The sequence below is a fragment of the Rhamphochromis longiceps genome, linkage group LG5 (genome assembly GCF_057381845.1).
Source record: "Rhamphochromis longiceps isolate RC_006_pf linkage group LG5, R_longiceps_female_GT1.1, whole genome shotgun sequence".
Classification (NCBI taxonomy): Eukaryota; Metazoa; Chordata; class Actinopteri; order Cichliformes; family Cichlidae; genus Rhamphochromis; species Rhamphochromis longiceps.
The window spans coordinates 17,016,561-17,032,225 of record NC_140561.1 but is presented as its reverse complement, the minus strand read 5'-3'; the positions used below and the strand labels follow the sequence as shown (position 1 = coordinate 17,032,225).

The 15,665-nt window shown below is 40.3% G+C and overlaps 1 protein-coding gene across 1 annotated transcript in view; it reads left to right on the top strand.

Annotated features, from left to right (window-relative positions):
* The window catches only part of LOC146669531 (arf-GAP with coiled-coil, ANK repeat and PH domain-containing protein 3-like), a 58,068-nt gene that overhangs the window by 13,766 nt on the left and 28,637 nt on the right, over positions 1-15,665 (top strand). Inside the window, exon 2 of the mRNA XM_085406178.1 lies at positions 14,602-14,659. Within this exon, the coding sequence (XP_085262304.1) occupies positions 14,602-14,659 (58 nt within the window). The remainder of the gene's footprint in view (positions 1-14,601; positions 14,660-15,665) is intronic.

Sequence of the window (15,665 nt, the reverse complement as noted above, 5' to 3'; positions counted from 1 at the left end):
TCCCATCTTTACGTCGCACATACACACACGCGATTGTTTGTGTGCATGTGAGAGAGTTATTTAACAGCTTGTTGACTGGTCATTGGGAATTTGGAGAGTATGGCTGATTCAAGTTTCCGAGTGGGTAACCGTGGGTGCTTTCTCACATGTTAGCGCATGATAACGGATCCTCTGCCGCTTGTTTTAGGTGAGGGTGCAGGACCATCCAGTGGTAAATTTTCTACACATACCCTGTACCAGCTCTATTTTAATATGGGCTTATTTGGATATTGCGTGTGAAGGTTTGGACAGGTTAACCTGATCTATGTTTTAAGATTTACAGTCTCACATGCAGCTCCTTGCAGCGCACGTGTGAAACCAACTCATGACTTTGTCAAGACTGAGGTCATCAGTGTTTGCTGACAGGCTCCAGTGATGTAAGAAATAATAATCTCTGTAGGTAAACAAAACTCTGACAAGTCATTTCACAGTCAATTCAGCTTGAAAGCTGAAGGTCGATCAGATATAGCCAAACAATAAATGCTGATGTGCTTGGAATAGCAGCAGCAGCTACTCAAACTGCAGCAGACGAATGAGAACTCTGTCATTCAGTTACTTTTGCCATAAATAAACTTCTAATCTGTGCATGTTCTGTGAGCCCAATCGCACTTTATAATTACAGTATGCTGAAAGACATCCCAGCACAAATTGGTTTAAAAGCATAATATTTCCTGGACTGGTAGCCAATGTGTCACAGAGTTCATGTAGGGGAAGCCTGACTCCTGAGCGTGACCCCCTTCCATTTAACTGAACTGCTTTTGTTTTGTTTTTTTAGCACTATTGGCTCAGACCAAGAAGGTCCTGAGTTTGAATCCACCATCTGTTCAAGGCCTTTCAGTTTGCATGTTTGCTTTTTCTCTGTTGGTTCTCGAGCTTTCTCCCACAGTCCAAAGACATGCAGTGCGGTTCCGTTAATTGGTGATTCTAAATTGCCCTTAAGCAAATTAAGGGATGGTTGTTTGTCTCTCTGTGTTAGCCCTGCAACTGACTGGCGACCTGTCCAGAGTGAACCCCGCCTTTCACCCTATGCCAACTGGGATGGGCTCCAGCCCTGGATAAGAACTGGATAAGCAGAAGAAAATGGATGATTTTGTTTTTTAGGAATAATTAAAAATGCAAGCAGGTGGAGTAGAGTAACAACACGAAGATAACAGCATAACTTTAAAATGTTTTCTCTTCCAAAATATCTTTATGCATGACACTAGGATACAGTAACCTACCACAGGAGTCCTGTATATCCAGTCAGAGTACATCAATGTACTGTAGCTAAAGCAAGGAAACTAAAATCCGACCTGGCGGTATTTTTTTGGAAAAGATCGACTTGAGTGAGATGAACATTGTCAGATGATCATTGCCGACCTTCTTGGGGTGTTTGGCAGTGACAGACCGTTCTTAAATGGATAAAAGTGTAAATCTGTGGTTGTTTCCTCTTTGGCACATCTGACTTTTGTGTCAGCAGCAGCCTTATTCCGCTGATGTTCGGCCAGAGCTGCCAAAGATAACAGTGGGAAAGCAGTTTCTTGTGCAGAGCTGAGTTATTTCCTCTTTTGCACAACTGTTTCAAAGAGGCATCTCCTCTCTCTCACACATGGTCTCAATAAAATGCACACACGTGCATGCAGAGCCATAAATAAACACCTTAGCTTAGAGCATAAATGTGTTTCTGTAAGTGTGGGAAGCAAGATGTGATCAGATATTCCCACAAGTTATCACACTGCTTTACCTGACAGTGCTTTACCTGGTGATCAAGTGGGGAAAAACCTAAACATTGTGCTTGAAGGAATTCATGTACAAGTGAGCTTTTCTGGCAAAAGTGTGCTGGAGCTCGTTGATTCAGGCCCAAGACTGATACTGTATGTCTCACTGTGTGTTGTGATGATGTCACTCTACTAGCCAATAGATACAGAGTGCATAAGTGCAAACAAAAATATCAGCTAAGACCAAAATATTTTGAATGCTGAGTTCAGTTGCAATTGCCACACCCAGATCTGATTACTGCCAGACCTCTTCAATCAAGAAATCGCTCAAGCAGAACCTGTCTGACAAAGTGACTTGGCTAAAAGATCTTAAAAAGCAACAGATCATGCCATGATCAAAATAAACTGAACAACTGATGAGCCTTTGACAGCCTGTAAAGTGTTATAAAGCCATTTCTAAGGCTTTGGGACTTCAGTGAACCACAGCGAGAGCCATTATCCACAAATTGAGAAAATATGGATCAGCATTGAACCTTCCCTGGAGTGACCGGTCTACCAAAATTAGTCCAAGAGCACGTTGACGACTCACACAGGAGGTCACAAAAGAACCCAAAACAAGATCTAAAGTACTGCAGACCTCACTTGTCTCAGTTAAGGTCAGAGCTCATGATTGAACAATAAGAAAGAGATGGCATCCATGGGAGAGCTCCAAGGAGAAAACCACTGCTGACCAAAAACAGGACAAAGTTTCGTCTCACATTTGCCAAAAACAGTCTTGATGATAAAGACTTTTGGAGAAAAATTCTGTGAACTGACGAGACAAAAGCTGAACTTTTTGAAAGGGTTGAGTTCTGTTACATCTGGTGTAAAACTAACAGAGTATTTCATAAAAAGAGCATCGTACCAACAGTCAGACATGGTGGTGGTAGTGTGACGGTCTGGGGCTGTTGTGCTACTTCAGGACCTGACGACTTGCCATAATTGATGGAACCATGAAAGCTGCTCTCTGCCAGAAAATCCTGTCTGACCATCCGTTTGTCCCGTAATGCTAAAGCTCACTTGGCTTATGCAGCAAGACAACGATCGTTAAAAAATGGCTTAAGAAACAAAGAAACAAAAAAACCAAAGGTTTTGGAGTGGCCAGGTCAGACTGGACTGGAATTCTATCCAACATCCTTTGGCATGACCTTAAGCAGGCCTTTTGTGCTATGCGTGGCTTATCCATACATACCTACAAGCATGTGTGTGTGCATTTCTGGGGTGGAACAAAAAGCAAGCCTTATCAATGCCAAACATTCATTAAGAATGGAATTATCTGTTGCCCTGTGGAACAAAAACAGACTCTTTGTGTTTAACAAAGCCCAAGGAAGGAATGCACACTTAGCTTACCTGTAAGCCTCTCTGTATCCGTCAGTTAATATCTGTATTGTTTCTTCTACCGTTGAATATAAATATTATACAACCCAGATTAGCACAGTTAGGGCTGACTTTTTTTCTTTGTTACATAATAGTTTCTACATCCTGTGTATTTGATAACACAAACATCAAGCATTTTTTACATTTGCATTAACTTGCATTTACAGGAGTGGAGGCTTTTTCCACCATCTTAATGTACTCCATCTGTTTTGATTTACAGTAAAGTTCTAAATGTCAATGTCCACTTTCATTCTGATTTAGTTTCTTTTTTTGGACTTCAGCTCCAGGCAAGTGGGGGATGTGATACAGATCCTGGTTAGTCACTGGTTAGTCATCACAGCAGCATGATATCAGTTGATGCTGTAACTGTGCAGTGAAAATATGTTTTACAGTAGAAAAACTGGGGTTTCACAATTCATTAGTGTGTTTAGGCAACAGAAAGCTGTATTAGACAGGTAGGTTTAATGTTGTAGCTGAGCAGTAAGGCTAATGCAGGTGCCTGGTTTCAAGTCCTCCCCAGGCCATTTCATGGGTTTCATTCAAGTCGCTCTCTATTAGCAATAATGACTACACCCTAGAGCAGGGCGATATGACCAAAAATATTTATCACGATATACATTTAAAAATTTGCTATAACGATATAACTGACAATATAATTGACACCAGACAAAATACTTTACAACTCCACAACTTTATTAGTGCAAAAAAAAACCCATCAATGTATTTTCACTTAAACAAGCAGCTGTTTTTTATGTGCATTAAAGTTATATAAAAATTTAACAGTGCAAATTCCTCGCTGACAGTTTAACCAAAAGGCATTTCAGTGGAAACTGGCATACATATCCTCAGCATAACCATGTATAATATGCACAAAACTTAAAAAGAGGTTATACACACACAATACGGTAATATTATGTTTAAGCGCAGTACGTATCACTCCGCCTACGATAGCCGTAATGCTCCGACAATCCATCAAGCGGTGCGGCTTCGTAGCTCAGCAAAGTCGTACTGAAACATTTGACAGATTTTCGAGCGCCGTGCACATAAAATCGTTTCGAGGTCAGTAAACACAACCAGAGTTCATACATAAGGCACACGGGATTATAAGGGGCTCTGTCGACTTTCAGAAAAATCAAAGGATTGATTTTAAGTGCGCCGTATTTTCCAAACAATACGGTAATACCGGCCCGCTAGCATGCGCTACCAAAAATAGTGCTTTGTTGTGTATCTGACGGACGAAAGCTAAACCAGTTCCACACCACTGAAGCTGCAGCATTTTTACAAACCAGTTTTGGTTCATCCGTTTCATTTTACGAAGCTTACTGGAAAAACGACTTAAACCTGTTGGTTAAATCTTTGACTTTAGTTAAAAAGAAAAAGGCTGCTTTTTTTGTTTCCTTTATGGGAGATTTTGATTTAGTGAGTTAATAACCTGTTAAATTATGTGACCCCATCTTTATATTTTATTTTCACTATGTATGAAAGTTGCTAATATGTAAGAAATATCTGTTCTCTGAATCTGTAATATATTGTGCATTTTGTTTGTATGTTTATATTACTAATAAAAAAATAAAATAAAAAAAGTTTCATTTTATGATCCGCTTTCGCTCTTCTCATTCTGCGTCGCCGCAATGTGCGTATGTAAACAAAGGCACTGCGCATGCGCTTTTTACCCATATTCTATCGCGATATTTCATTTTCCTATCGTTGCCCAAAATTACACCGGTATTACCGTGAACGGTATGATATAGCCCAGCCCTACTACACCCTGTGCTATCCTGTCAAAAAAGTCCTAAAGAAATATTGTGACTGGTATATGTATACAAGGCATTCAATATATAGAGGCACATTTGAAAGAGAGACGGCTCTATACGGACACTGTTCCTCTGTAGGAATGGCAGTCCAACTGAACTGTGTGTGTTTTTTTGCAGTGACTAATGGAGAGCCATGTTATGCACTGAATACTGTTTTTTGTGTCTGTCTGAGAAAAGAGGCTTTCCGAGACGTCCTTACATTTATCACACTTTGCCTGCATTCATTCCCTCCCGGACAAATGCACAGATGTAAATATTTAGCTGTGGCCTTAACAAAAGACGCTCTGCAGGTCATTGCTGTCTGTTGCACGTTCTTCTCTAAAGAGGATAGCCAATATCTGTCTGCTCCTGTATTATCTTCAAGTGTGACTCCATTTCTGCTGTCTGCTACTTCCTCTGTCATCCCTCACTGTGAACTGGCTCTGGGTGGGATGGATGCAAAGAGCACAGAAGCAAAAGGAGCCCTGGGAACAAAGTGCTTTTAAACCACAGGGGTCTTCTTCCTCCTCTGCATTTCTCATGTAAGCTGCATCCGTGTGCGTGTCGCCCGCTGCTAACACCCTGCTGCGAGGTCAGCGAAGGTTAAAGAGTTTAGAGATTTGGATAAATGTGCAGTCCTGCTATTATACTGTCCTTTTAGGCTTCCTGCTGATTTCGGTCTGTGTTTGGAGAGCTCTGCTGTGTCTTTTTATGTTTTAACTTTTTGTTTTGTAGAGCAGTAGCATCATAGTTTTTCCGACTCCAATACCGCACTTCCTAGACTGTGCTGTATCTAAATTTCTTGGGAACCTCTCGTGTATTCCTCTAACCCCATAATGTGAGAAGAATCTGTAGTTTAACATGTCCTGTCATGCAGGGGATTTCCACATAAGATAAAAGACACATTAACAGAATGTAGGGCAGGTAGAGGACAAGGCTAAAAGTGCATGCAAATAAATGTTTATTTCGTTTTTCCAGTGACTGGATATGGAAAAGAAAGACCAATTTAAATTATTGGACAAATCCAAACGTGATAGAAAGTCTGTCATGTGATATTACTGGAAAGTGAAACTGTGAGTTCAGATTCTTCTGGGTGTTAACAAAGTATGATCAGACTTTTTCTTCAGGCCCAGGGCACACCTCTCCTACACTTGGACAAAGGGCACATGGGTGTGCGTGTGACCGGGAAGTGTGTCGGATTTAAATTTGGTTGGGTTGCGTGTGTGTGTGCGCTGTGTGCAAATGCATTTCCATATATGTGTCATACCTAGATTGCATGTCATCAGCTTTGTGTTGTATTGTTTCTTCCTCTTCTTTTCTTCCTGTCTGCCAAAAATACAGGAATAACTGACTACCAAATCTAGACCACTTTTACTGATAAAGGCTCGGGCTCTCAGATATAGATTAACCCTAGTCACGGATGATGAACTTTTTTAAGTGGAGGTTTTCATTCATCTTTTTCAGTCTAGGACTAGCCTTATTCTCTCTCTTTGGGAAACCTGCTGGAAGAGTTAGGGTGAAGGTGCAGAAGGTTTGGCACCACTTTTGTGCACAGTGTGGATGCATATTATGATCAGCAGGCTCAAGGGAGACTTTCTTTCCTGCATCTCTTTAAATATGAAATGTAGTTTCGTAGAGCAGATCACGGTGTGTACTCTTTCTAGCTTTCGGCTTTGAGATTTTCTGGAAACAGTGGAAACCATTAGTGTCACTTGATGACGATGATGATGTAATTCAGGCTGCATTTTTCAGCAGAATGGCTTCCTGTGGAACTCAGTTTTCTGTTTCTTACCCGCTCTCCTCTTCTGTTGGCAAGAAAGGCAACAAAAGAAACGGAAAAAAAAAAGAACAATTGCACTTTTCAAGCAAAATCTGTTCCAGCTGGCACGAGTCTTGGATACAAGACATTAGAGAAAAATGATTTTTGTCTGCTTCACACTCGGTACAAGAGGTTTTCCAGCACACTTCCTGCCGGCCTTTAGCTGGAATGTACTCTGGAATGAGATAATGACGTTTCCACATCCCAGACAGCTTCGGCAGAAACATTTAGAAATGCAGTGTGTTTATAGTGTGAGGTGTACAGAATGATGGCTTATGAATAATCATAACAACGATACATTATATTTGGTTGAATGCTTTTTGGGGAATTGTTTTTATTGATGTTAGCACAGAGGTGGTCTGACAGCTGGTGGGAAACAGGGAAACTTCTCTTCTCTCCTTGAGTGAATTTGTGGAAGTCTTTATGTTGCGTTATACAGCTACTGCATGACTGCGAGAGGAACTGTTCTTCTCCATTAACAACTATTCCTCCCAATAATTCAAAGGCATAATCCAAAAGATGAATGATATACTGGTGAGACAGATGGTGAAAATCACACTAAATGAATAATAAAAGCTGCAATGTTAATGTTTCCTGTTTTAAAGGAAAGTGTGAGATTTTTTTGAAACACTACTTGTGCCACAGGCTCTTAACTCTTTTTACTATGAGCCCTGGGGTTGGCCTTGTATTGTAGCTGTAATGTCATGTTCTGTCTTAATAACCCTGCTCTTTGTTTATTCCAGTGTATTTATAATTTGTGATTTGCTCATGTAATTTAGACGGCTGTGACACCATAGGTGCAGTGGGTTATTTTCTGTGTTAGCCATTTTTTCGCACTTCAACTTTTCTGACTTCTTTTTTTTTTTTTTTTCTTACTAGTTTTGCATTTGGCTTGGGTCAGTGTAACTGGACCCTACAGAGGTTGCACAGGTAGTCCAAATCCTCCAGGACAGCACATCAATATGATGCCAGATGTTTTGCTGTATTTAAGCATGGAGGAGATTCCAGGTGACAGGCATTTACTGGACAGGTCCACAGAAGGTCCTTCTATCAGCCGGACCGCTATGTGCTTTGGACTTATCTCAGTTCCCTCGCTGATGTAGTGAGTCCTGGGTTCCTCCTGGTGTACAACAATGCCCAGCCTAATGTTGCATCAGTATCCAGTTCCTGGAGGATGAGGTAAATTGATACCATTGACTGGCCCCCACGCTTGCCTGAACTAAATCCAATAGCACACCTCTGGGACATTATTTGTTGGTCCATCAAGTTCCACCTCAGAGTCTCTGTGAGTCAGTGATGGCCTGGTCCGGATGTGGAAGGAGATCCCCCAGGACACCATACGTCTCATTAGGAGCATGCCCTGACATTCTCAGGCATGCATACAAGTACGTGGGGGCTATAAAAACCCTGAGTACTATTTTGAGTTTCAACAAAATGGATTACCTACTGCATCATTTATTCACTTTGATTTTTGGGGTGTCTGAATAGCCAACTATGGACTGATAATTTTCATTTCCATCAAACGACGTGGCATCCTTTCCACTCCTAACACATTACCCAGCCCACATCAGTATAGATATCCAGAATGATTCTTTGCCAATAGGTTTGATGTGTTTTGCCTTTAGTTGTCTCGAGCAGTGTAAAAAATCTTCTGCAGTTATGATATGATCATTATTTAAGAAGGTGATTTGTTCACTGCACAGACATGAGAGAGGTATCAGTCTTTTCGTCTACCTCTCAGCAAGAGACCACTAAAGCATATTTCCAAATATTGAACTCTTCCAAAATTTAAATTTAACATTAACAAAATGTATCCAAATGTTCGCTACCGCTGTTTTATGAGTGTTGCTTGAAATCATTTGTAATCCAGTTAAACTGAGGCTCAAGGCTACCCGCGAGGCTCGTCCTTTTTGTCTGCATCCTGTTTGGTCTCTTTGTCCGAACAGCCATCGGACCAGTCAAATGTTTTTTCAGGGAATGAGTGTGATGTTTGTTGTGTGTTGGGAGTGAGGGAGGGTTTTGGGAAGCACTGAAGGCATCTTTGTTCTCTGCACATAAGATAGTAGTGTTTGGCTTGGCTGGTTATTGGTGTGAAAAGACAGCCTGTTTAGGAAAATGTGTGAGGATCATTGACTGGAGGCTCTTTTAATGGACTCTGAACACGTGTTTGAGCAATTAGTGGCACAGAGCCTTGAATCGTGTTGTATTTTGTTGAATGTTGGACTGTATGGATCTTTAAACACTTTCTGCCATGAAACTGCAGATTTTGAGATTTATAAATATATAATTACACAGATTGTAAATGCATTTCAGGTTTATCTTTTTATGTATGCTCACGCAGACACACACACACAAAAAAAATAAACACACTGTCTTCGGCTTTGTGCCATCAGCAAACACGGGAGTGTTGCAGACAGGAAGCAGACAGATGGACAGACGCAAGCGTACGCAAATGAAACAAAGAGAGTAAGGAGACTGTGATTTGGGGGATCAGTAATCGACAAAAATTATAATTATTATCTCGGAATATTTATAAACAATACTGTTACTGAACAGTGAATATAAGATGTTTGTGCGATGGGATTGAAATTGATTTTTTAATTAGCTGAATGTGGTCTAGCATGGAAGAACAAAGAGATGACGGCTGGGGCTGCTGTTGCTGTCTCCACCCAAAAACCACCTGCTCCTGATCTCAATGATTTCCATTAGTGTGGACGATTTAAAAAAAACCCTACATCATTTCCTCCTCAAACAAAGTGACCTCGTTTTATATTTCCTTGCGTTTTTACAGCTATACCTTGCAGTTCATTAGTATAAAAGAAATGTAACATTAACTGGGAAATGATCTTGAAAGCTGTTATTCAGCAGAAAAAAAAATAAAAAAATTTTCCACGAACACGTACGACTTGAATTATAGAGCTCAGCACACTGTGATGGGTGTGTTTGTATTGAGCAGGACTGACCACAGCTTAAAGCTCCTGTGGGATCCGCGTGCTACTCAAGGGCACTTTGCCTGTCACAGCGGGCGCTGCAGATGCATCACAAGCCACACTACAGCCACGAGCTCACCGCTGTAATGCACCGCCTCATCAGTGACAAAGATCGTATCAGCGGGTTGATATGTTTCATCAGGAGGAGAGGAGTCAGTGTAAGAGCACACGTCGATGAATAATGTGCTTTTTAGAAAAGGAAGAAGCTGAAAGGAGTGATGGAGGAGTGGTGGCGGGGGGCGCGCAGGGACAGACACATTAGACAAAGAGGAAATTGGTCAGTAAAAAAAAAAGAAAAAGGGGAGAGTAATGCTGATGCCTGTTGCCATGGTGATGTGGGTCAATGACTGGTTGCCATGGTGATCGCTACTTGGAATTCTGGGAAGGGATATTTTGGCATGTGCGTGTGGATGAGGGGAGACGTTTATTCAATATAACTGAGAATGTGCAGCATGCGTCTGTGTGTACGGACGGGCACCTTTATAACAGCAAGTGTGGTAACGTGTGCTGCAGTAAGTCAGGCGCAGTGCTGCTCAAAATTCAAAATAAAGAAAGAATATCAAGATAACGGTGCAGCCTGTAACCTGTCATTACTTTGTGTAAGGATGATTTAGTCTCTAAGGTCTGCATATTTGAGACTTTGTGATCAAAGGTCAGAGGTCACTGTGACCTCACTCAAAGATGTACTTGGTATTTATGACCAGTGTTGGTCAACTTACTTGAAAATATTAATTAGTTACTAATTACTGATTACTTCCCAAGAAAGTAATCCCATTACTTTACTGATCACTTACACAACCTGAATACATTCTAAAGCAATAGACAATTCAATTTTTTCTGCATAATCCATCAGATGAAATTTGAATGAAAAAGACTCTTTCTAAAAAAATGTTTTATTAGTTTTCATCACTAACTTTATGCACTTTGCATCAAGCAAGAATTAAATTATATGCAACAGTCTTTGACTTGAAGAAATTTGTTCAAAATTTAAACCTTTTTTCTGCGTATTCCAGTGTATAAAATAAAATAATTTTTTGTGTTTACGCTCACTCTTTCAAATAGATGCAAGTAAAACACAGCAAAAAAGGAATAAAATCAAAGACTCCTGTCGCTCTTAAATCTATTGTCAACTGTTTAGGAGGAGTGGGGCCGGTGGTCGTACTTGCTCCCACACTCCATATTATCCATTGTTGTTCTACACATTTCTGTTACTACCACAGCGTCGCACGCTCGTACGTCATTGTCATGAGACACTGACAAACAAAATCACAGTTTAGTAACGCAGCGTGCTTATGGGAAAGTAACAGTAAGCTAATTATTTTTTTTTGCAATAGTAATGCCTTACTTGCAGCATTTTTTATATATATATATATATATATATATATATATATATATATATATATATATTTGAAAAAGTGACTGATCAAATTCAATCAAAGTTAGATTTATATGCAAATAAATCCATTAATGCACTCGACATAAATCTGGACAAAAACAGCCAAGCTTTAAAATTTCAGAATTTCATATCAGAAACGTTGGTACAGGCATGCCTCCATTCAGTCATTCTACTTTTTTTATTCTTATTTTTTGTGTGTGTGTGGCAAAAAAATGTTCTTTTAGATTGTTGTTTCAGATATCAGTAAGCTTTTCTTCACACAGCAGTAAAAGCCCGATAATGTATTCATGCTCATTGTTGGCAGAAACGACCTGCATGTTAATGGAAGTAAATTTGGCAGATTGTAGGTTTTATGCCTAATTTGAGCCTTCTGATGAAACCCTGTTGTTAATGGGTTTCTGGGTCAATGTGTGTCTTCTGTTTTTGTATCTTTGTTTGCATGTGTCTTTGTGTGTCTGTCCAGGTGCGTAATCAACTCCTCATTCATTTGGTGAGTCACACTTTTCTGTATGTATCAGTGAGGGGTGGGAGTGCACTCTCCACATGAAATAGTGAATATGTAGTGAAAACAGGAGTATGCCATTCAGTCCCCACAGCTGCCTGGCTTGATGAGTCATCTGGTAAACAATAAAAAATGTGATACAACAAACTGTTATAAGAACAGCATGCTCGTTCAGTGAGAAAAATGCTCGCTATGCATGCATTTACAACCCTGCTCACAGTAAAGTTCATGTTCTGATGTAAAGCAAATTTAATTGAAATTCAAAATGAGATTGGTTACTTGGTTTCAACATTAAAACAGTGTTGCCTTCATACTATTTTCTACTAAATTAAGGCATTTAATTAAGGTATTTTAGCTCTTAGGTCTGGGCTTGCCTACTATCAGCAGACGTGATTCCTTTACTTCTGTCCTCCAGGTCCTTGAAGTGATGCTGATGTGAATGCGATGCTGTGTGACAAGCTGAGTCTGGAAGACATGAGGGAAAGCTCAGGGCATTGAAGTGTGTGTGTGTGTGTGTGTGTGTGTGTGTGTGTGTGTGTGTGTGTGTGTGTGTGTGTGTGTGTGTGTGTGTGTGTGTGGGGCATGAGAAGAGATGTGAGATGACGTAGCGTGCAGGCTGCATGCTACAGTACACCAACAGCATGGGGAACAAGAATAGACTCAGCACACTCGTAGGTTGTAGTTGAGGCTGATGGATGTGCACATGGTGGTAGTGCACGTGAGCCCCCCCTTCACTAGTGATGTCAGCCCATGTACACCCTGCTAAAACTGGCAGTGCATATAAGCCCATCCCCCTTCTAAATGGCCTGCATTATTGTTGGAGCTACTTTGGGGTGTTTTTGCTACTTTGTCTGTTTACACAAACTGAACACGCACATTGGAAACTAACATATATATATATATATATATATATATATATATATATATATATATATATATATATATATATATATATATATATATATATATATATATATATATATATATATATATATATATAATTTATTTATTCTTTTAAAAAAAATTATTATACATTACATTTCATCAGTCTGTTCTTCCTGTCATAAACATGCAGACATCCACCATTGCAGGATTACCCATAATCGTCCATGGAAGTCTGTCTTACTTGATTCCACTACAATCCCTTGTGGTAAAGGGAAAAATAAGGACAAACCTACATTAACACACACACATGCTTGCTCTCTGTCTCTTGCATACACACATAATTAGCTTGTTAATGCTGTTTATTTACTTAACCTTCACAGAGCTGACAACTTTCTCAGTGAACTGATTTTCAGCGCGTCACCATTATAACCCTACAGGCATGTGTATCGATGCAGAAAACATCCATGCCAAATGCATGCTGCAAAAACCTCTACATGCATCAAACCTGTAACATAAAACAACGGTCCCGCCACACACAAGTGATGTTGTGCTGAACTCGAAAGCTTTGATCAATAGCATATCGACTGCTGCCGCTGTATTATATGTCATCTGAGTCACCCTTGAATCAAATGCCAGTCAATGTTTATTAGGCGCACGCCACCAGAGACACAACACCCTTGTAATGAGCTTATCCTCTAAACTGAACAGCTGCTTGACATTGGTGGTGTTCAGTACAGAGTGACTTAATTGAGAAGATGATACTGTTGGATAAACACACAGCTTGGAAGACAAAAAAGCAGAAATTGAACCATTCCTGAGCACATGCAACAAATTACAAAGTCAGCTTAATGAACGATCTGTGCTAACACCTTTTTTTCATCGCTCTCTCGGTGAAACGATAAATACCTGCCATCTTGCAGACCACACACATGCACACATGCTCTGTCAGTGTGATGTTGTGGTAGAGAAAAATTCAGTCTGTCTAAACAGAATGGGTCGTGGGTGAGAGAAAAAGAAATGGGCAAGTGGAAGACAGATGCAAGTCAAGAATCGGCAGCTCGTGGCTTTTTTGGAACTTTCAGGACCAGCATATTCCCAGAAAGTAATCCTGGGATTGCTTTTTTTCTGGATCAGCTGCTAACTGACTAAACTGTCTCGTCCTGTCCCTCCCACTGCGTTTCATCCCTTGTACAACACACATGAGCAAGCCTAAACCTTAATCACATTAACTAGCTGGGCAGCTGCTGGTGCTTTTTTCCCTCTTCTGTGACGTATAAAACCAGCTGCAGGGTGTAAAAAGGTTGAAGGAGCGGGTGGGGTTGAGATTATATGATGAGGTCATCATCTCCTGTGATTTATGGTTTCAGCACGTGATGGGTGGGACGCTGGCTTCTGCGCAAATGCTCCTGATGATCTTTGAAGACTGAACATGGGAAAATGAGATTAAAAGTATTAATTGAAAAATATTATCCTATGAATCTGGGCCAATACCATGTAATTCTAAAATGCTGGTACCAAATATAAGCTCCTCTGTATTGTTGCTGCCTCTTTTATCACCTCACCTCTTTCATACTTAAGTGCGGGCCGATATGTGATCTTACATTGATTTAGTTTGGCTTTTTTCATTGATTTTACAGCTCAGCAGTGGTTACTAATCTTCCAGAGTGATGCCTTTGTCAATCTGATTATCAGGATTAATGTTTAAGTGTGTGAGACTGATATATGGTGACCGATTGCAGCATGGTACAGCTTTACACTGTGATTTTTAAGCCATGTCTTCACATCTGACCTTCCTCTGTTCTGTTTCTTTTAGGTGTTTTCTTTTAGAGCCACAGCCAGTTTAAACTTTTCACCGATATATATGTTTTTTGGGGTTTTTTCTTATTATTCACTCTGATAATGTGGCTTACCGCTAATCCAAGAATCTCTCTGAAACAAGAGTTTAAATCATCCGATTGTGGCTGTAATATTTGTTTTTAGGTTAAGCTGTGGCTCCTTTTCTCAGAAATGGCATTAGTGAAAATCATTTCTGAGTAACCGCCTGACTTTGTGTTCTCTCTACAGGGCTGGAATTGATGATGTGGAGACAGATGTGGTAGAAATTGAAGCGAAGCTCGATAAGGTATGAATCCTTCTAACATGTGGACTGTGCTTCTCATTAAAAGATAAAGTCAGCTGATCCATAAGGGAAAAAAATCACGTGTCCATTTCTTTCAGTGGTTAGAACACTTTAAACAGGGCATTAGTGGAATTCATTGGCTTTGTTTGAATGCTAAACGCCACCAGATGGGGAGGTTTTCTATGAGTAGTACTTTAGAGTCTACGCTGTAATCAGTTTTCTGTATCGCTGTCTTTCTCGCTCTGCATGTCTGCAGTTCACACACTTGTTATTTAAATGTCAGAGCTATTTAAATAATGAAAACACTGCAGACAGTTAATTAAATGCAGTGGGTTCATGCACCGAACAAGAGGCTGCCCGTTTACAGGGAGAAAAGACTGATTAATGCCAGCGAGGTTGCAAGTAGTAGAAAAGGCTCACATAGTGCAGTTTATTACATTAGTGTGCGCTGAATTTCCCTTTTTTTAATACAACAATTTATGAGACATGAATTAAAGCACTTTACTTTATTCCATCTCATTTGTTGCTTATGCCTGACAACAAGAAGGTCCTGGGTTTGAATCCTCCCGCTGGCTGGGGCCTTTCTGTTTGGATTTTGCATGTTGTCTCCATGTCTGCCTGGGTACTCGCCGGGTACTCTGACTTCTCCCCACATACCAAAGATGTGCTTGGATTAAGTTAACTGGAGATTCTAAATTAGCTGTAGGTGTGAATGTGAGCGTGTCACAGGGTGCCCACAAAGATGGGCTCCAGTCCCCCTGTGACTATGAATTGGTCAAGCAGAAGAAAATGGATGGATGGATCACTCTGCCCTGAAGTGCAATTTGCCTGAACACAGGAGGTGTTAATTTTAAAGCTGCCGTAGAGACCAAAACTAGGAGGTATATTTATTTTATACATATATTACAGTTCATACTCATGCAGCATTTCATAGTACTATCAGTCAGGTAGTTATATTTGTTTGCCAGAATGAGCCCAGCAAACATACACTATTTGGACAAAAGTACTG